Source organism: Chrysochloris asiatica, unplaced genomic scaffold (genome assembly GCF_000296735.1).
Source record: "Chrysochloris asiatica unplaced genomic scaffold, ChrAsi1.0 scaffold00182, whole genome shotgun sequence".
Lineage (NCBI taxonomy): Eukaryota > Metazoa > Chordata > Mammalia > Afrosoricida > Chrysochloridae > Chrysochloris > Chrysochloris asiatica.
In genome coordinates this window covers 4,971,962-4,992,842 of record NW_006408700.1, presented here as the reverse complement: position 1 = coordinate 4,992,842, position 20,881 = coordinate 4,971,962, and the positions used below count along the sequence as shown (strand labels likewise).

General features: G+C 41.6%; 1 protein-coding gene across 1 annotated transcript in view; it reads right to left on the bottom strand.

Annotated features, from left to right (window-relative positions):
* UST (uronyl-2-sulfotransferase) overlaps nucleotides 1-20,881 on the bottom strand; it is a 485,915-nt gene that overhangs the window by 209,144 nt on the left and 255,890 nt on the right. Inside the window, exon 3 of the mRNA XM_006872058.1 lies at nucleotides 9,242-9,397. Coding sequence (XP_006872120.1) covers nucleotides 9,242-9,397 — 156 coding nt within the window. The remainder of the gene's footprint in view (nucleotides 1-9,241; nucleotides 9,398-20,881) is intronic.

The following is a 20,881-nucleotide window of genomic DNA, read 5'->3' as shown; positions in this document are numbered from 1 at the left end:
CACCAGAAATTATCAAAATATCTTGATTGCATGTTTGATCAGTTTTGGACTGAAGAAGTTTGTTGTTAAGTGCCACTAAGTCCATTTCAACTCACAGCAACCCGGTATAGGGTTTCTATGAAGCGGCTGGTGACTTTGAACCACTAGCCTTGCAGTTAAAACAGACATTGATGTTGAGTGCTTATCCTGTGGCACCACAGAATTATTCAGTTTAATCATCACTAGTTTTAGTGGTTGGTACGTGAATTTGGATAATAGTTATACGAACTGGTCTTCCTTGTAGGTGTATGGGTATTATCCTATCACAGACAGGGTTGTACTTCAAAGCAGATATTGAAATGTTCGTTTAGATGAGGATGAATGTGAAACCATTCCTTTTTGAGTTTTCATTCCTGGCATAGTAAGCCATGTGACTGACGAATTCAAAAAGGGCAATACCAGTCCATTTCAGCTCACTAATACCTCGGCTAGAATTCTGGTAAGGCATTGTAGGATAATGCACTGGATCCCCAGGTCAGTTTGAACCATAAGGTCAGAAGTTCAAATTCACTAGCCACTCCTCAGAAACCCTATACAGGATCTTTATAAATAGGAACTGACTTGTTGTTGTTGTTGTTAGGTGCCATCAAGTTGGTACCGACTCATAGCAACCCTATGCACAACAGAACGAAACACTGTCCTGTCCTGGGCCAACCTCACAATTGATGCCACATGTGAGCCCATTGATGCTGCCACTTTGCCAATCCATCTCGTTGAGGGTCTTCCTCTTTTCCTCTGACCCTCCACCTTACCAAACATGATGTCCTTCTCCAGTGACTGGTCCCTCCTCACAATATGTCAGAAGTATAAGAGATGAAGTGTGGCCATCCTGGCCTCCAAGGAGCACTCTGGCTGCACTTCTTCCAACACAGATCTGTTAGTTCTTTTGGCAGCCCATGGCGCTTTCAATATTCTCCTCCAACACCACAACTCTAAAGCATAAATTCTTCTATGGTCTTCCTTAATCACTGTCCAGCTTTTGCATGCATACAAGGTTATTGAAAAATACCATGGCTTGGGTCAGGCACACCTTAGTCCTCAAGCTGACGTCTTTGCTCTTCAACACTTTCAAAAGGTCTTGTGCAGCAGATATGCCTAATGCAATATGTCATTTGATTTCTTGACTGCTGCTTCCGTGAGTGTTGATAGTTGATCCAAGAAGAATGAAGTCCTTGCCAACTTTAATCTTCTCTCCATTGATAAGAATGTTGTTTATTGGAACTGACTAGATGATACTTAATGACAACAACAATAACTAGGATATCGATGTTTATGTGGTTCGTTTTCACTTAGACAATTTCCAATTTTCCTAAATTCATACTTTGTACATTCCATCTTGCAATTATTAATGGATGTTTACAGCTGTTTCTGTTCATTTTGAGTTGTGCCCATCATTAAATGAAAGTCCCAAAGGCTTTAACTCCATTCACGACATCACAGTCGACTCTTCTTTGAGGAGGTAGCAATTCTCCAGTCGTATTTTGAATGCCTCCCAACTTGAGTGACTCATCTATCAGTACTGTATCTGACAATACTCTGGTGCTCTTCATCATGTTTCAGTATTCAATATTCTAGTGCTATATGACAGTGTTCCTCTGCTAATCATAAGGTTTTCAGTGACTAAGGTTTCTGGAGGTATTCCATCTTTCCTTCCTCCTAATCTATCGTAGTCTGGAAGCTTGTCTGAAACTTGTCCACCCTGGGTGACCCTGCTTCTATTTAAAATACCAGTGGCATAGCTTCCAGAATCACAGCAACATGCAAGCTACCACAATACAACAAACTAACAGATGAGTGGTGGGACTTGTACATATCTCACCTGAATTTAGAGATCACCTCAAGAACAGATTTAATGCTTTAGACACTAATGACTGAAGACCAGAAGAGTTGTGGGATGACCTCAAGAACATTATACAGGAAGAAAGCAAAAGGCATTAAGAAGACAATAAAGAACGAAAAGACCAAAATGGATGTCAGAAGAGACTCTGACTTGCTCTCCAGTTCAGAAATGCTAAAGCAAACGGAAGAAATGAGGAGGTAAAAGAGCTGAACAGAAAATTTCAAATGGCAGCTTAAGACAAAGTCAAATATTATAATGAAATGTGCAAAGACCTGGAGTTAGAAAACCAAAAGGAAAGAACACACTTAGCATTTCTCAAGATGAAGGAACTTAAGAAAAAAATTCAAACTTTGATTTGGAGTACTAAAGGATTCTTTGGGCAAAGTATTGAATGATGCAAAATGTATCAAAAGAAGATGGAAACAAGACAGAGTCACTGTGCCAAAAATAAATGGTCAATATTCAACTGTTTAAAGAGGTAGCGTATGATCAAAAGTTAATGGCACTAAAGGAAGAAGTCCAATGAAGGCATTGCAAAAAACAAGGCTCCAGGAATTGGTGGAATACAAATTGAAATCTTTCAATAAACTGAGGCAGCATTGGAAACACTTACTCAACTATCCTAAGAAATATTGAAGACAGTTACCTGGCAACTGATTGGAAGAGATCCATATTTGTGCCCATTTTAAAGACAGGTCACCCAATGGAATGTGGAAATCATCAGACAATATTATTAATATCACATGCAAGTAAAATTTTACTCAAGATAATTTTTAAATGGCTGCAATATGCTATTGACAGGGGACTGCCAGAAGTTCTAGCAGGAATTAGTGCATGGAACGAGGGATATCACTGATGATGTCAGATGAACATTGCTGAAAGCAGAGAATACCAGAAAAAATGTTTACCCATGCTCTATTGACTATGCAAAGGCTTTGGCCTTGTGGTTCATGACAAGCTACTGATCACATTGAGGAGTATCAGTATTCTGGAATACTTAATTGTGCTCATGAGGAATTGGCACATAGACCGATAGGCAGTGTTCAAACAGAATAAAGGGACACTTAATGGTTTAAAATTAGAAAAGGTGTGCACCAGGATTATATTCTTTCACCATACTTATTCAATCTGCATGCTGAGTAAATAATCCAAGTAACTGGATTATATGAAGAATGTGCTATCAGGATTGGGGATAGACTCATTAACAATCTGTGATATGCAGACAATAAAACCTTGCTTGCTGGAATTGAAGAGGACTTGAAATACTTACTGATGTATATCAAAGATCACAGCCTTCAGTATGTAAAAAAACAAACGAACATCCTCACCACTGGACAATAAATAGCACCCATATAAATGGAGAAAAGATTGAAGTTGTCAAAGACTTCATTTTGCTTGGATCCACCATTAGCACTCATGGAAGCAGCAGTCAGTAAATCAAATGATGTACTGTGTTTGGCAAATCTGCTGCATAAGACCTATTAAAGTATTTAAGCACAAAGATGTCACATGTTTGTGTACTAAAGTATGGCTGGCCCAAGTCATAGTCATTTTCAATAGCCTCATATGCATGTGAAAGTTGGACAATAAATAAAGAAGATCATAGAAGAATTGATGCATTTGAGTTACGGTTTTGGAGAAGAATGCTAAAAGTACTATGGACTGCTAGGAGAACAAACAAATCCGTGTTTGAAGAAGTACAGCCAGAATGCTCCTTAGAAGCCAGGATGGTGAGACTTTGTTTCTCATACTTTAGACATATTTTCAGAAGGGATCAATCCCTGGGGAAGGACATCATGCTTGGTACAGTAGAAGGTCAGCAAGAAAGAGGAAGACGCTCACTAGATGAATTGGCATAGTGGCAGCAGCAACGGGCTCAAACTTAGCAATGATTGTGAGGATGGCGTGGGATCGGGCTGTGTTTGGTTCTGTTGTGGATAAGGTTGCTATGAGTTGGAATAGACTCGATAGCACCTAATAACAGCAACATTCTTTGGTAGCTTTGACACAAATAAAAAGAGTGAAAAGATTTGATTTTTCAGCCTTTTTGGCTCACATGCCAACAACGTCTGCTCTTCCCCACCAAGAAGGAATTAACTTGTGAATTCTTAGATCTGGGACAGGCCTTTGCCACTCTGACTTTTACTGCACTTCAAGCAAAGTGCTGAAAGATGAAGTCAGACTACTCACAAAGAGGGTTACCAGGTTTTCTTTGGTAAACATGCCTCACGTTTTCGGGGAAACTAGTTCCCTATCTTTCAAACTGATCCACGAAATCACGTAAGCCAGCGAGAAGTTGAGGCCTGGTCTTAGAGGGGGTTTGCATTTTACAATGTATTGAGTAGCAGTTTTCTGTCAAGATGGAACTACCAAAATGTAAACTTCAAAGACAGTTGTACTTCTTTCAGGACAGATGTGTGAGAGTTTTATAGGCAATCAAACATTTTGTATCTTCCTACTTACACTCCCTTTTGTTTTTCAAAAATTCCTTCAGTGCTTTTACCATTAAGTGAAAATTTTAAATGTAATAATTTGAGTGTGCATGTATGAGCGTGTGTGTGTGTAGTGACAGTTACTGTCCCTGGAGACATGTACAAGGAAATATAACCCCGGCCAAGAGAGATGCCTTTGTAGCAAGTATAAGAATGAATCATATAAAGAATTTCAGTCTAATAAATGGATACTATTCCAAAGTTCATTTGTAAGTCAATAGTTTGGAACTTGGAACACATCTTCCCATAAAAGAAATGTTCTCCATGGTAGATAGTGTCCTCCCAACCCACACGAGTCTGTTTAACTCGTTCTGTACCTGAGGCAGAATTTATATTAATTTTGGAGAACAATGTTTCCATGGAAACCAATGTTCTGAGTTGTGCTGTTTAAGGTTGAGAAGCACTGACTATAAAATTTTAATTAGTCTCCTAAAATACTTCCTCCTTACTCCTTTAATAAATTACCGAGAAGAGTAGCTACTCATACCACAAATTATTTCTTGAATACATTACATTAAAATAACATTTGTTTTCTCTGCTTGTTTTATGTACTTTGTAACTTTAGCAAAAGAGGATCTGTGTAACAAGGATAAGGTTTCTTTAAACATTCTTGACCTGTTCCCAACTTGGCTGCTTGTCATATTTTTTTTCCTGGCTGGCTCTCTCTGCGTACCAGTACCAAATCAGTAAGCTACAGAACAAGCCATCAGTCCCTGTCCTGTATTTGCTTCTATATCAAACTTGCAGGTTTGTGTTTTCTACCTTACCTTTCCTTTGCCCTTAAGTTTTAAAACTTGCCTTCTAAATTACTAGAAATCTATAATAATTTAGTAGCGAAAGTTCTCCTAGGTCACTCTGACCACACTAATCAGAAACGTTTTAACTACACAATACACAGATTATGCTGAAAGTTGTATAAATATATCAGGGTCCCAGGGCTGACAAGAGCCTTAAAAGATTGCGTAGTCTGTTCCCTGGACTTCAGACAAGTCAAACCATTCCAAACAAATGAGACATGAACCTGGATGTTGGAAGAACATGATGAGTGTGTCTTTAACCTTCCCTGGATATAACAGTCTGTATATAATTAGTAAGGAGTCCTGGTGTGGCGCTGTGGGTTAATGCATCAGACTGTAAAGTCGGTTTGAACTGCAAGGTTCGTGGTTCAAGTTGACCAGCCGCTACTCAGAAACCCTATACAGGGCCGCTATGGGCCGGAACCGACTTGATGGCACTTAAAAACAACAACACTATTAGTAAAGGGTTTACCATTAATTAGTAAAGTTTAATAACTTAAGCTTTTAATTTATAGGCAATTTCTTGTAGTTAAAGGGATTAACCAACATTATCGTATTAGCTATTCTATCAGGTAAAGGAATGAAAGAGAACCTACCCTAATAAGCAAGGTTATTCTTAAAGGGACCCTGGTAGCATAGTGGATTATGAAGAGGGCTGCTAATTGAAAGGTCGGGAGTTCGAATCTACCAGTCTCTCTGAGGAAGAAAGATGAGCCTTTCTACTCCTATAAAGATTTACAGCCAAGGCAATGCTATCTAGGTCACTGTGAGTCAGAACCGACTCGGTGGCACACAACCACCACTACCAACCACACCAATAGTAAATGATTCTTTATTTTTAATCTAAATCTTTCTAGTTACTGTTAGAATTTTATTTTACTTGCTCACAGGAAATAAGTAGGTTTATCTGTGTAAAATCTTATGGCATATTTATATGCTCTTAAGTTTTGTAAGGATGTTGTTTTGTTCTGTTGTACAAAGGCTCGTTATGAGTCGGAACAGACTCGACGGCACCTAATAAAACATATTTTGTGAAGCTTGTATCTTGCAGAATCAGTTTCAGTGAAGCTTCCAGACGAAGGCTGTCTAGGAAGAAGGACTTGGAGAAAAATCAACCAATGAAAAACTTATGGATCACAATGATCCGACACATAATGAATCACGGGGAGGGTGCAGGGCTGGGCCATGGTTTATTCCATTGCATCTGGGGTCACCATGAGTCAGTGGCCATCTTGAAGGCCGCTAACAACAACAACAACAACAACAACAATAACCACAATACATTTTGTGTTCTCATTTTACGACATGCCTGCACAGCTCAGTGTCTTATCTTTTCATTATGTTTGTCTTGCTCTCTCTGTTTTCTGTATCCCTCTTCAGTGATGGGAAATAATATCTCATTACTGTGTTTTATGAGGCAGCTAAGAACTGAGAGAATATTTAAGCATGATCCTAAGACTTGCACTCAAAGGAAAACACAATTAAATTATTATAATAAAACTCTAATAACATAAGCTTTTAATTTATAGGCAATTTTTTGTAGTTAAAGGGCTTAGCCAACATTATCCTATTAGCTATTCTATCAGGTAAAGGAATCAGAGAGAATGTATCCTAATGAGCAAGGTTATTCTTAAAGCGTGCTATCCCTGAATATCACTGTGATGGGCTGGGTTGTCTTCCAGACAAATCTGTAGAAGTCCTACTCCCCGTATCTGTGAATGTGGCCTGGTTATCGTGCTGGAGAATAAGGGTTCTTACCCAAGAGGAGAGGATGGACACTAGGGGAATATGGTCATGTGACAGTGGAGGCCAGCTGCAGCTGCAAAGCAAGGAGCACTCAGGGCCACCAGAAGATGGTGACATCTAAGCTCTTTCCCTAGAATCCTCCGCGAGATCATGGTCCTTCTGACACCTGAATTTGAACTTCTGGCCTCCAGACCAGTGAGAGAATGGATTTCTATTGTTTGAAGAATGCACTCACTTCATGGTGCTTTGTTACAAATACTTACGGAAAAAAATGACCCCTGAATATAGTTTTTGTCTAAGGGACTGCTAACCATAAGGTCAACAGTTCAAACCCACCAGCCACTCCTTAGAAGCCCTTTACAGGGTTGCTAAGACTTGGAACTGGACACAAAAAAATGAGTGATAAACCTGGAAATGTGTTTCTGCTGTTTGTTATTGTTGTTAAGTGCCATTCAGTTGGTCCCGACCCATAGCGACCCTGTAGAGGATTTCCGAGGAGTGGCTGGCGAGTTTGAACTGCCAACCTTGAGGTTCAAACTGACTTTGCAGTCCAGCGCATTAACACACAATGCCACACCAGGACCCTTCTGATTTGTAAGGACTATTTCATCTTGGTACTCAGAGACTCATGAAAGTTTTCCGATAAATAGGCATTTTGGTCTTTCCCCTAAAAGCCATTATATTTATTGGCTTTATTACAAGTACTGTTGGCTATGATACTATTCTAAAGCAGTTCCAATGATCTCCAAGGTGTGAATTAGTATCAGAATTCTATTTGCTTATGAGATTTTACATTCCTCAAAAGTCAGGATTATGTCTCCAAAAGAAACGGACAAAACTGAAAATTTTTATCCCCAAAACTCCTGCCGGATGTACCACCACTCACGGTGCTGAGCATCTAAGGGGGCGGGGGGATGGGGGAGCAACTCTTTTAGGACCAGGCTGATAAACTCAACCCTGTCAACTGGCCATGAGAATACTTGTTGTTGTTAAAGACCACTGAATCCACTGTTAAATGCCGACCCATAGCGACCCTGTGTAGGGTTTTCAAGGAGCGGCTGGTGAACTTAAACACTGAGGTTCAAACTGAGGCATAATGGATTTACATTAGCCAAGCACCTAAGTGAGACTGTTTATTCTACCCCAGTCCAGGGTTGCAAAGGAACCTGTACTGATGGTGCAGGGGGTGAAATGTCTAGTTGTTAATTGAAATTATGTCTCCAAAAGAAATGGACAAAACTGAAAATTTTTGTAGGCCACTCTGTAGGCCAAAGAGGGGCAATCTGGTTCTATAAAGAGTCACACCCTCAGAAACCCTAAGGGGCAGTTCTACTTTGTCCTGTTGTTATTAAGTGCCTTTGAGTTTCTGTCTCAGAGGGTTGTTATGCATTAAAATCAACTCGAAAGCAGTGGGTTTACAGGGTTAGCAAGTAGAATGAGTCTTCTACTTTGTTGGGAGAAAGTAACATCTGTGCTTAGCTGCTAACCCAAAGGTTGGAGGTGTGAGTTCACCAAGAGGTCCCTCGGAACAAAGGCTTGGTGATCTACTTCTGAAAAAAATCAGTCCTGGAAAGTCCTATGGAGCACAACTCTACTGTGGCCCCGTGGGGTCACATATCAGAACAGACTCAACAACAGCTACTGGTTTACTGGTTTCACTCTTCCACCAGCATGCTGCCACTGAATACCTAAAATGTGGTTTTAGTTACCATGACAGAAAGTTCATTTCCTTAGCAGCCCATCGTATTCCTGGTCAAAAGAAGCTTTTCACTATACTACAACCAATATCTTCTGTTCAAATCCATAAGCCGCCCCATGAGAGAAAGAGGAGCTTTCTGCTCCCGTGAAGATTTACAGCCTAAGAAGCACTATACAGGGTCGCTATGAGTCAGAACTGACTCCACTGCACACAAACACCACCACCATAACCTTGAAGATTTATGGCTTTCGTGAAAAAACGAAGGGGAAATGCAGTAAAAGAAAAGTTTTCTCACTTTTGCTGTCAGGATGTCAGCATTATTCATAGCTCAGTGGTGTAACTACTTACTTATGCACTGCTAATTTTAGCTAAACAGACAATGACAAGTCTGTACTGTCCTCAATTAGTATTAATAAAAGTCTCCCTCCAGGGAAACTTCCTAGTTTAAAAAAGCGTTCCTGCAGAACCCTTAATTTCAATTTCCTTCCATTCTCTGGCAATAGTACGGCATGAAATCGTAACACTGGTCTTCATTTGCAAGAGTTTTAAGGATGTCCTGTAAATCCCCACTAGTTACACAGGGGAACCAAAAACAGACAGAATTTGACAATGGGCAAAGGCAACTTACTTGTTCATTTTTAGTGAGCCTGGTTTTGTTGTGAATGTCTGAAGTGACCAAATTGAATCCATGCTTCTCTGATAAGATTCTCAGAAGCAAGACCACAGTCCGACTCCCACACTTGCCCACTCTGTTGTAGACCACCTGGCTCGGGAAAGGTAGTACCTGGGTAAAGAATGAGACAGCACATTTGACACTTCTGCCCTCAATTTCAGAACAATGAACGTTTGATAAATCGGAATAAGAAGCAACAAATCCAATGAGACAACAGAAGTGATGAACTATTTATCTTCATAATATAACTGAGGAGAACAGGTGGTGTTGTCAACCGTTCATCTTCACTGTACCAATGAAGCCCATAAATTTGATTATGAAATGTCTTTTTAAAAACATAAATATAGGCTTTAATGCTAATGATGGTTGCAAGTTATATTATGCATTATCAGCATAACTTAATTTGTATAATGATCAAGCAAAACTTTAATTTTAAAAGTTGAGATGTAATTCACATTCCATAAAATTCACCCTCTTAAAGTATGCAATTCAATCGTTTTTGATATACAAGTAGTCCCCAACTTAATGATGTATTCGAGTTACGACAAACCACACTTAACAACTTACTGTCCTTTATTTTTTGTACATCTTATCCTTAGTAACAACTACTACATACGGTATTACAGGTGCGATAAGCACTGGACTGTGAACCCCAAAATTGGCAGTTCAAACCTACCACGCACTCCTCAGAAACCCTATAGTGTACAAACCTACCAAACACTCCTCAGAAACCCTGTACAGTGTACAGGGTCTCTATGTACCACAACCGACTCGATGGCAATCATATCTATACGTTTATATTCAATGTTTCCATGCCCCCCAAAAATAAAGACAAGGCTTTAAAAAATACTGACATTAATGGTAATAAAATGAAAACTAAAAAAAAAAAAAATTTCTTCCCCCCAAAAAGAGGTATTCAATTCACATCACAACTGAGCTACAACAAAGCCATCAGAATAAAACTCCATCGTTAAGTGAGGGACAACCTGGAGTCACAAAGTTGTGCAACTATCACCAAGATGTATTTCTAGGGCATTTCCAAAAGAAAGTCCACGCCCATTCCAACAGTCGCTCCCGATGCTACTCCGGGAACCCCCGAATCTACTTCCTGTCGCTATAGGATTCTGGACACGGCATCTCAATGGAACCGTACAATATATGGTTTTTTGTGTCCAGTTCTTTTGCTTAGCATGTTGTTCACGGTTTCTCCATGTTTTAGCATGGCAGTCTCCATATGGCTGAATAGTATTCCAGTGTAGGGCTATACCATACTTCGTTTACTCATCCATCAGTTGGCAGGCATTTAGATTATCCACACACTGACGACTATGAGCAATACTGCAATAAACATTTGTTAACATGTTTTTATCTGCACGTGTTTCCAATTATCTTAAGTATATACCTAGTAATGGAATTGCTGTTTCATTTGATAACTATATATTTTATTCTTTTGAGAATCTGCCAAATAATTTTTAAAGCAGTTTAGCTCTACCTAATGGAGGACTCCGGTATGGTGCTGTGGATCAGCACTGGACTGCAAACCACAAGGTCGGTGGTTCAAATCTCCCAGTTGCTTCTTGGAAACCCTATAAAGGATCGCTATGAGTCACTCGATTATACTTGACAACAGCAATCTAAAGGGGCTCTGGTGGCATAGTGGGTTATTTGTTGGGCTGTTAATCGCTGCTCCAGCATCTACTCTAGGGGAGAGAGATTCTGCTCCCATAAACATTTATAGCCTTGAAACTCTATACAGGGTCCTTATGAGTCGGATCTGACTCATACACAACAACTACCACTATCTTTTTGTTTCCCATTAACAATGTAGGAGGGTTCTAGCCCTAGCCAACATTTTGTGATTGTTTATCGTTATAACTGCAGTCCTCCTACAGCGTGTGAAACAGTATCTCATTGTATCAATTCCTAGGTTTTTACTGCATTTCCCTAATGACTAGTCCTAAAGGAGCTCTGGTAGCGTAGTGGTTATGATTCAGGCTGTGAACCTCAAGGTCCGCAGTTTGAAACTACCAGCTGTTCCGTGGGAGAAAGATGAAGTTTTCTGCTCCCGTAAAGATTTACAGCCATTGGTTGTTGTTGTTTAACACTAATTAGCAATATTTGGGGGCTTCATGAGAAAATGGACTGAAAAGATGATGAAATTTTTCCACAACTTTTTTGAAGGGACCCCCCCACCACCCCCTGTATGATTCTGTTAAAATGGGAGACCAGGAGAACCTTCCTGTGGAGCTGATCTTTAGGACCAGATGTTAATAAACAGTCATCCTTGTAAGAAGACAGTCATAAAATGTCCCTTTTACATAGGGTACCCCAAAAGCCTATTCTCGGGCAACTACTGCAGAACTTCAGGTAGTCAGATTAATCAGTTATGGTTTCAGTTCTGAAGCTATGACCCTGGTAGCTGAACATGGCTTGATGTGATGGAAACATGTTGACAGTGTTTGTAGTTGGGTGTCCCATGATGATTAGGCTGAGTACTGACCGCTGTTCTGACAAAGCTGCACCACAAACCCAAAGTTTAATTCCTCCAGAGAAATAAACTGCTCAACACTTGGGGTGAGAACATTTTTTCTCTTGTCTTCTAGCTTGGCACTAAATAGTAAGGAGAATTAATGAGTCCTGGTGTGGCGCTGTGGGCTAATGTGTCAGACTGCAAAGTCATTTGAACTGCAAGGTTGGTGGTTCAAGCTCACCAGCTGCTCCTTGGAAACCCTATACAGGTCGCTATGGGTCACAATTGATTTGACGGCACTTAACAACATGTATTTTATTCCACGATTGCAGGTATATCTTCGAGATTTAAATGAAAAACAAAGGCACTTATCTAGAAGGCTAGCTTCGAGATTTAAATGAAAAACAAAGGCACTTATCTAGAAGGCTAGCTGAAAGATCAATATCTCACCTGGATTGCTGGAGTAACAGACACGTAGCAAGCACAGTACCTCCCCCCCCGCTTTTTTTTTGTCATTAACCCAAGCCATTATTTATTTATCTTTTGGGTTCCTGATTATTTTTAAGATGATGGTAATTTCAAATAGTTCCTTAGTCTTGTAGAAAGCTTGCAAATAATGGTTGTTGGGTGACTAGTCAGTTTCTACTCATAGAGACCTTATGTACCGCAGAGTGGTTAGTTTGCAAATTTGAATAACAGTTATATTAACTGGTCTTCCTTGTAGGTGTATGGATGTTAAATGTCACAGATGGCTAATATCAAGATAGATCTTGGGATGATTTTGTTCATGATGAATGCGTCACCATTCCTCTTCAATTTGTCACTCCCAGCATAGTAAACCATAAGGCTTCCAGATTCAAAATGACCAGTTCCACTCCATTTCAGCTCACTAGAGTCTAAGATATCGATCTTTATTCATCCCATTTCATTTTTGATAATTTCCAATTTTCCTAGATTCACACTTTGTTACATTCCATGTTTACATTATAAATTGCTATTTACAGCTGTTTCTCCTCATTTTGAGTTGTGCCCCTTCAGCAAATCAAGATCCTGAAATTTTTACTCCATTTGTACCATCACAGTTAACAACAACAACAACAACCTCCTCAAAGGAGAGTTAAGTGCTGGAGAGTTGGTTCCGACCAATAGCATCTCTGTATAGGGTTTACAAGGAGCAGCTGGTGAGCTTGAACTGCCAACCTTGCAGTTCAAACCTCTTTGCAGTCTGACGCATTAACCCACAGCGCCACGCCGGGACTCCATTGAGGAGGTAGCTCTTCTCAAAACGTATTTTGAGTGCTTACCAACTTGAGGTAGCTATCTGCCACTATACCTGACAGTATCAAGTGTGCTCATAGGGTTTTGATCATCGATATTCTGATGTAGTCTGACAGTGTCCCACTGCTAATCATAAGGGCTTCAGTGACTAAATATTTGGAACAGTCCGTCTCTCCTTCTTCCTCATCTGTCTCAGTCTGAAAGCTCAGCAGAAATCTGTCCACCATGGGTGACCCTGCTGTTATTTAAGATGCCAGTGACATAGCTTCTGGAGTCCTGGTGTGGTACTGCGGGATAAAGCACTGGACTGCAAGGTCAGTTTGAACCACAAGGTCAGTGGTTCTAATTCACCAGCCACTCCTTGGAAAGCCTATACTGGGTTGCTATGCATCTGAACCAATTTGAGGGCACTGAACAACAATACAACATAGCATTTAGCATCACAGCAACACAAAACCACTGCAGTACAACAAACTGACCAACGAGTGGTGAAAATAATGGTTATAAATATGCTATTTAAAACAAACACATCTAAGAACAAAATACCTTTATTGTTCCTGCAATTGTGCCTAAAGAATACTGAGCAAGAAGAAATGAGAGCATAACATTCCACTGACTCCATCCCTCCCATTTCTCAATGCCAACACACAGCTAGCTGCCTGGTACAAACAAAGAACTAGATCATGCATTTTCACAAGAAACTTCTAGAATCCGTCTTGTGACTATTAAAAAACACATCATGCACCCTCACAAACATAACCCTATTTCAAATTTCGAATGGGGGCTTTTCAAGTATTTTCTAAGAGAACCTACATAATGCACTGAAAATTGTCAAATTAGGCAAGGCTGAATCAATTTGTTGCTCTTGGATAAGGTATTAAAGTTGACAACAACAGCAAAAACATCTCAGTCCCTCCCTGCCTTGGTTTTGAAGCAGATTTGTTTTTTAAGATTAATGTGAAAAAATGCTGCCATCTTTTATTCAGAGCGTCCTTCCTGCTAAGAAGGTGAAAGAGAGACTGATTTCTATGGAATGCTGATGCATCCTAGGCACTGTGCCACAGAAAGTCTCTCCATCTTGGTTAACAGCCCTGATCCACATAGAATGATGATAGTCTTTTATTCAATCTGTGCATTTCTCAAAGAGTAAAATGATCAGATAGTTTAGGACTGATTACTGGAGCCCTGTTGTGGCGCTGTGGGCTAATGCGTCAGACTGCAAAGTCGTTTGAACTGCAAGGTTGTTACGTGCCGCTGGTGAGCTCTGAGTGTGGTGGTGCAAGCTCCCCAGCTGCTCCTTGGAAACCCTACACAGGGTCGCTATGGGTCGGAACCAACTTGACGGCACTTCACAACAACAAAAACTGTCACCTAAGAGAACCTCTGTATCCTTGGCTTCCTCCCAAGCATCACGGAGTCATAGGAGGTCTACAATTAACTGAAAATAACCCATCCAGTCCTCCCCAGCATCACCGTCTATCACCCTATCTGTAGCCCAATATGTGTTGGACTTGAACATTGTTGTTGTTAGGTGCTGTTGAGTTGGTTCCGACTCCTAGCAACCTTATGCACAACAGCAGAGAAACACTGTATGGTCTGGAGCCATCCTCACAATTGTTGTTATGGTTGACCCCTTTCCTTGGGGGATCTCTTCTCTTTACACTAATGGACTTGGATAGGAGATTTCATTTATACCACGTTCTCCTGTCCTGTCAAAATCCCTGTGGCGTTGACAGTATTACTAATTTTAGATGAGGACATTGAGATCCAAAGTGATCACTCAGCATTTGCAGGGTCTCAGAGCTCACCAGCAGCACGTAACTACCGAAGCCCAGACCCCAGCCCTCCTGACACACACATGACACTTTAACACACACTAACACCAAATGCTGAGGAGAATTTTGAGTTTGGCTGCTGCAGCAACAATGATTTCCTGTTGCATGTCTTCAGGGTAACCATTTCATTACAAGCTATTTTTCTATAGCCAAGGATCACAATAAGTGCCATCAGCTGTAACTACTCATCCGTTGCTGTTGTTGTTGTTAAGGGCCACTAAGTGAGTTCCAACTCATAGCAACCCTGTGTAGGGATTCCGAGGAGCAGCTAATGGGTTTGAACCACTGACTTGCAGTTAGCAGTGCAGTGCTTATCCTACAGCGCCACATCAGGAATCCATTACCTAAGTCACCAGAATGTTTCAATGGAAATTACAAGAGCCTATTAGTCTCCTTCTCTTTCCTGAAGACTCAGTCTAACAAGCTAATGGGAGCCTGGAGTGCCCAAGCAGCTCCTAGGAGAAGAGTAGCAAGCTGCAGTTTTCCCTGTGCTCCTCCTGACATCACAAGCAATCATGCAGATTGTGAACAAGGAAAAACCAGGAAGCAGCGAGTGACAGTAAAATGTATATGAAGTCCTAAACACACTTAACTGGCCATCAAGACAAGCACATGCTCTCACGTGACAAAGTTACTGAGGGCAAAAGACTTTTAAAGGCTTTTGGAGATTACACTTCAAATTATTATTTTCTTCAATAGATATTTGTCAATTGCCATGTAGAAAATGACATCTCCAACTTTAACATCCCTATTATTTTTAAGGAACTCAGATGATACACCTCTCAAATGCTCAGCTGCTCATTGAAAGGTTATCAGCACAAATCCACCAGCCACTCGACAGGACAAAAGACCCAAACCCCACAGTCATCAAGTCGATTCTGACTCACAGTGACCCAGTGGAGAAGAGCAGAACTCCCTGTTGTTTCCAAGGCTATACACTCCGGTAGCGTAGTGGTTAAGAATCGGGCTGCAAGCCGTAAGGTCAGCAGTTCGAAACTACCAGCTGTTCTGTGGGAGAAAGATGAGACTTTCTGTTCCCATAAAGATTTACAGCCTCAGAAATCCTGTACAGGGTCACTATGAGTCGGAACCGACTCCATGGCACATAACAACAACAACAACAACATTTTTATAGAAGCACAGTGCCTTAGCATTCTCCCACAGAGTGGCTGGTGGGTTTGAACCACCAACCTTTGAGTTAACAGCTTAACACTTACATCACTTCATTTAACCCACTTGGGCACCTGGAAAAATTGTTGTTGTTGTTGTTAAGGTCCATCAAGTCAATTCTCACTCACAGCAAACCTGTATAGGGCTTCCAAGGAGGCAAATCTTTACAGGAGCAGAAAGTCTCATCTTTCTGCCATGGAGCGGTTGGTAGGTTTGAACCACTTACCCTGCAGTTAGCGGTTCCGTGCTTACCCTATAGCACCACCATTACAGCCTAGGAAATCCTATGGGTCAGTTTCACTCTGCTATATAGGGTTGCTGTAAGTCAAAATCCACTCAACGGTACACAACAACATTACATTTGCATACAAATGCCTACTTTTCCATCTTTGGTGCGCTGTAAAGAAGTACACAGGAAAAACTTGTATCCCCACCCCTAACCCCTGCCCCAAATGAGTCTTCATTCTTGGCAACTCTGAGTGTTATGTCTGTGGTTTCTATTTTATGGCCAATTTGTAAAAGTGAAGGGGAGTCCAAAATATTTCCCTCTATGAATTATATATGTTTATGTTGCCTGCCTTGTAAGATCTGCAAATGCCACAAATCCCCGAGGACTGATAGGCGTGCGTGGAGCAGGCCAAATAAACAGAAGTCTTTCCAAACTCAGGAGCACAAAAGTAACAACCACCAGATGACGCCCACATTTGAATAGCTCAGTACTCGTCTGCAATAGACTCCTGGTGTGGCGTTAGAGGCTCAGCACTGGGCTTCCAAACCACAAGGTTAGCAGTTCAAATCCATTAGCTGCTCCTGGGAAACCCTATAGAGGATCGCTACAAGTCAGAACAACAATCTGGAATGGGGAGGGGGGACAATGGCATGTAGGTAAAAGGCAACTTACTCTAGACTTGTTGTTGTTGTTAAGTGCCGTCGAGTCGGTTCCGACCCATAGCGACCCTTGTACAGGGTTTCCAAGGGTGTAAATCTTTACGGGAGTAGAAAGCCTCATCTTTCTCCCGCGGAGCGGCTGGTAGTTTCGAACCGCTGACCTTAAGGTTCGCAGCCCGATTCGTAACCACTACGCTACTCTAGACTAAGACTACGTAAACATTGCTGGAGACTGGCATTATGGGAAGAATTAATATCGGTGCTGCTTTCTTAGTGCGATGTGATAGTGATGTTTAATACCGTATGTTACAGAAATGTGGCTCCCTAGTGCGATGTGATAGTGATGTTTAATACCGTATGTTACAGAAATGTGGCTCCCAAGTGGTTGTATATATGAGAATTACCCCTGGGACTTTCACACATGAAAATGTCTAGGCTGCCCTCTATGACTAGCTGACTCAGAAATTCTAGGGTGAGGGTCAAGAATGTATTTGTCAAGAGCTTCCTTCTAAACCACCATGAGCAACGGCTGCTGTAGCAAGCTCCCAGATTTCCTTGGTTTCCTGCAGTATTTTGAGGGACCAGATGGGTGAGAAGGTTTGCTCTGTGATACTGGTTGGTTGGTTATGTGCCATGGAGTCGGTTCTGACCCATAGCGACGCTGTACAGGGTTTCTGAGGCTATAAATCTTTACAGGAGCAGAAAGCCTCATCTTTCTCCTGTGTAACAGCTGGTAGTTTCGAACTGTTGACATTGCAGTTCACAGTCCAATTCATCGGGCTGCGAACCTTAAGGTCAGCGGTTCGAAACTACCAGCTGCTCCGCGGGAGAAAGATGAGGCTTTCTACTCCCGTAAGGATTTACACCCTCAGAAACCCTGTACAGGGTCGCTATGGGTCGGAACCGACTAGATGGCACATAACAACAACAACAACGCTACCAGAGCTCCTTGATACTGGGGGGCAGTCAGGGTGAAAGGCTTTGTCGAGTCCTCCTTGGCTTCTCACTGCAGGCTCACTGGACTGTCACCAGAGAGGAAATCCATGAACATTCCCAGTGTGTTCTCCCAGAATGCTTATGGAAGGAGTGTGTGCCAGCGTGGCTGGGCCATGAGTCTCCGAGGTTTGTTTAACAGTTCTGTCACAATGTGACCACCCCCCATAGTGTCATCTGTTGTATGGGGATTGTTGTTGATGTTGTTAGGTGCCATTCACTCAGTTCCAACTCATACCAACCTTCTATAGGGTTTTGGAGGCTATAAATCTTTGAGAGACCAGAAAGCCTCATCTTTCTCCCAAGAAGGAGCTGGTAGATTTGAACTGCTGACCTTGTAATTAAAAGTCCAGTGCTTATCCTACAATGTAAAGGGATTAGGGAGGGAAATAACATTGTTAACTCAGATCACAACCCTGATAGAATGTAAGGGGAGTTCCCTTGGGTGGTGGCTTCTTGTTATTAAGTGCCGTTGAGATGGTTCAAACCCATAGCAACCTTGCATAGGGTGTCCAAGGAGTAGTTGGTGAGCTTGAACAGCCAACCTTGCAATTCAAACCGATTTTGCAGTCCAGCGCATTAACCCACAGTGCCACAAAGGAGAGAGAGAGTAACACAGGAGGGACCTGATTATCAAGAAAGCAGAGTCAGGAGTGGATCGTGTCCTTTGTAACCCAACTGATAACAGGAACAGGCAGCACTTGATTCCATTGTGCCTGGGGTCGCTATGAATCATGGGCCTGCAAGTTTCCCATACTGCCAAACGTGCTCAACAGAAAGCTATTCCTACTCAATGATATGCAAGTAATATCCCTGTATTCTTTCAATTATACACACCCATCTTCTTTCTCCTATAAACCTCACCAGATAAGAACTTCATGCTTTCTGCTTTTCCCAGCTCCTCTCATGCAATGCTCTGTTGTGATCTCTGAGGATTTCAACGCCTAATTTTCAAAAATAAATCACCATGTCTTTCTTCCTAGTCTAAGTCCGGAAGCGCTGCTGTCCACCTCCGGTGACACAACCAGTATTTGTGAGACTGGTGGTAAAACTTTCAGCATTATATGCAGCAAGGCACAAGCATCTAGGGCAAACCCACCTGATGGGTGGTGGGTTGATGGATCAATTGACTGGCTGATTATTTTACTGATTTCTTTGAACATTCATTCTATTTGAAACATTCTTATTTTCTTATTCACTATGTTACATAAGAAACAGTATCTTAAAGTGGACAGCACTGTGGTATGAAAGTCATGTTGTTGTTAGGTGCCATCAAGTCAGTACCAACTCATAGTGACCTTATGCACAGCAGAACGAAACACTGCCCGATCCTGGGCCAACCTCACTACTGTTGCCACACTTGAGTCCATCGGTGCTGCCACCTAGCCAATCCATCTCGTTGGGGGTCTTCCTCTTGTTCTCGTTATAACCCTCCACCTTACCAAACATGATATCCTTCTCCAGCAAGCCTTGACATTCCCCTTGGCTTTGTCACTCCAAATAGGTGAAATACCTTAAGCAACTGATGTTGAACAATTTCTCTGGCCTCAAAGTTCCTCAAGTGTAAAATGAGAGGATACAAGCTGAGGATATTGAAGGCTCCTTCCTGTTTGCATCCCACGGCAGGGCCACACAATACTCATCAATGTTAAGTGGCTTATCTGCACTTTGAAATACTCATTGCATTCTGGAATATCTTATGCACTTGTCTCCACAATGTGCCACATCATTACCTTACTCTCAGGACTGTAATACCCGCATACTATGACAAAAACCTCATACAAAAAGCAATTTTTACAAGGAGACAGAAGTAATTTTTTGGATGTGGTGATTAAGTTATCATAGTAGGAACTATGAAGTAATCTTCAGAAAACAATGACTTCCAGTTTGATTAAAAACTCAAATTTCAGGTGACCTTGGGGGAATGCTATGAATGCCTGACTGAGAAGATGAATCTTTGCAAACTTTAAATTAACATACGCAAAGAAAACAGATACGTTCAGCAGAGGCAGGCACACTGTTAATTCTGCATTTCTCCTTAGGAGTCTTTCTCTGGTCAGCATGCAAATCAGGGACAAGAAGAAGTACAGAGACTGAGTATCTCAGCTACAGAATATTGCGGTCCAAAATTCAAACTTCAGGTGAGGCCACAGGAAATGGAATCTAAGGAATCCTTGGATGTTGGATAGAAAACAGAAATGGAGTCCCTGTGCCACCTAGATGAAGCAAGAGCAGAATGGGGAGAGTTCAAATGCTTTAGAGGTTCAACCATGCTGAAAGATCATTCCAGGCATCTACAGTGGCTCAGTCTTGCTGTGTGTGTGCATATAAGAGCCTTACTTCAGTGTGTTAACAAGGTCTGTCTACTCTTCTAAGGGCCTTTGTTGTTGTTGTTAGGTGCTGTCGAGTAGGTCCTGACTTACAGCAACCCTGAATAGGATTTTCAAGAAGCAGCTGATAGGTCTGAACCACTGACACTGCAGTTCAAATCAACCTTGTGGTTCAGTGCTTACCCAACAGTGCCACACCAGGTTTCCAAGGGCCTTTGTTGTTGTTGTTGTTGTTAGGTGCCACTGAGTCAGTACCAACTCACAGCGACCCTATGTACAACAGAACGAAACACTGCCTGGTCCTGGGCAAACCTCAAAATTGTTGCCATGCTTGAGCCTATTGATGTTGCCATTTTGCCAATCCATCTCGCTGGGGGTCTTCCTCTTTTTCTCTGACCTTCCACATTACCAAACATGATATCCTTCTCCAGTGACTGGTCCCTTCTGGCAATATGTTCGAAGTATCAGAGACAAAGTTTGGCCATCTTGGTCTCCAAGGAGCACTCTGGCTGCACTTCTTCCAAAACAGATCTTTTTTTGGCAGCCCATGGCACTTTCAATATTCTCCTCCAACACCGTAACTCAGAGGCATCAATTCTTCTCCAGTCTTCCTTATTCACTGTCCAGCTTT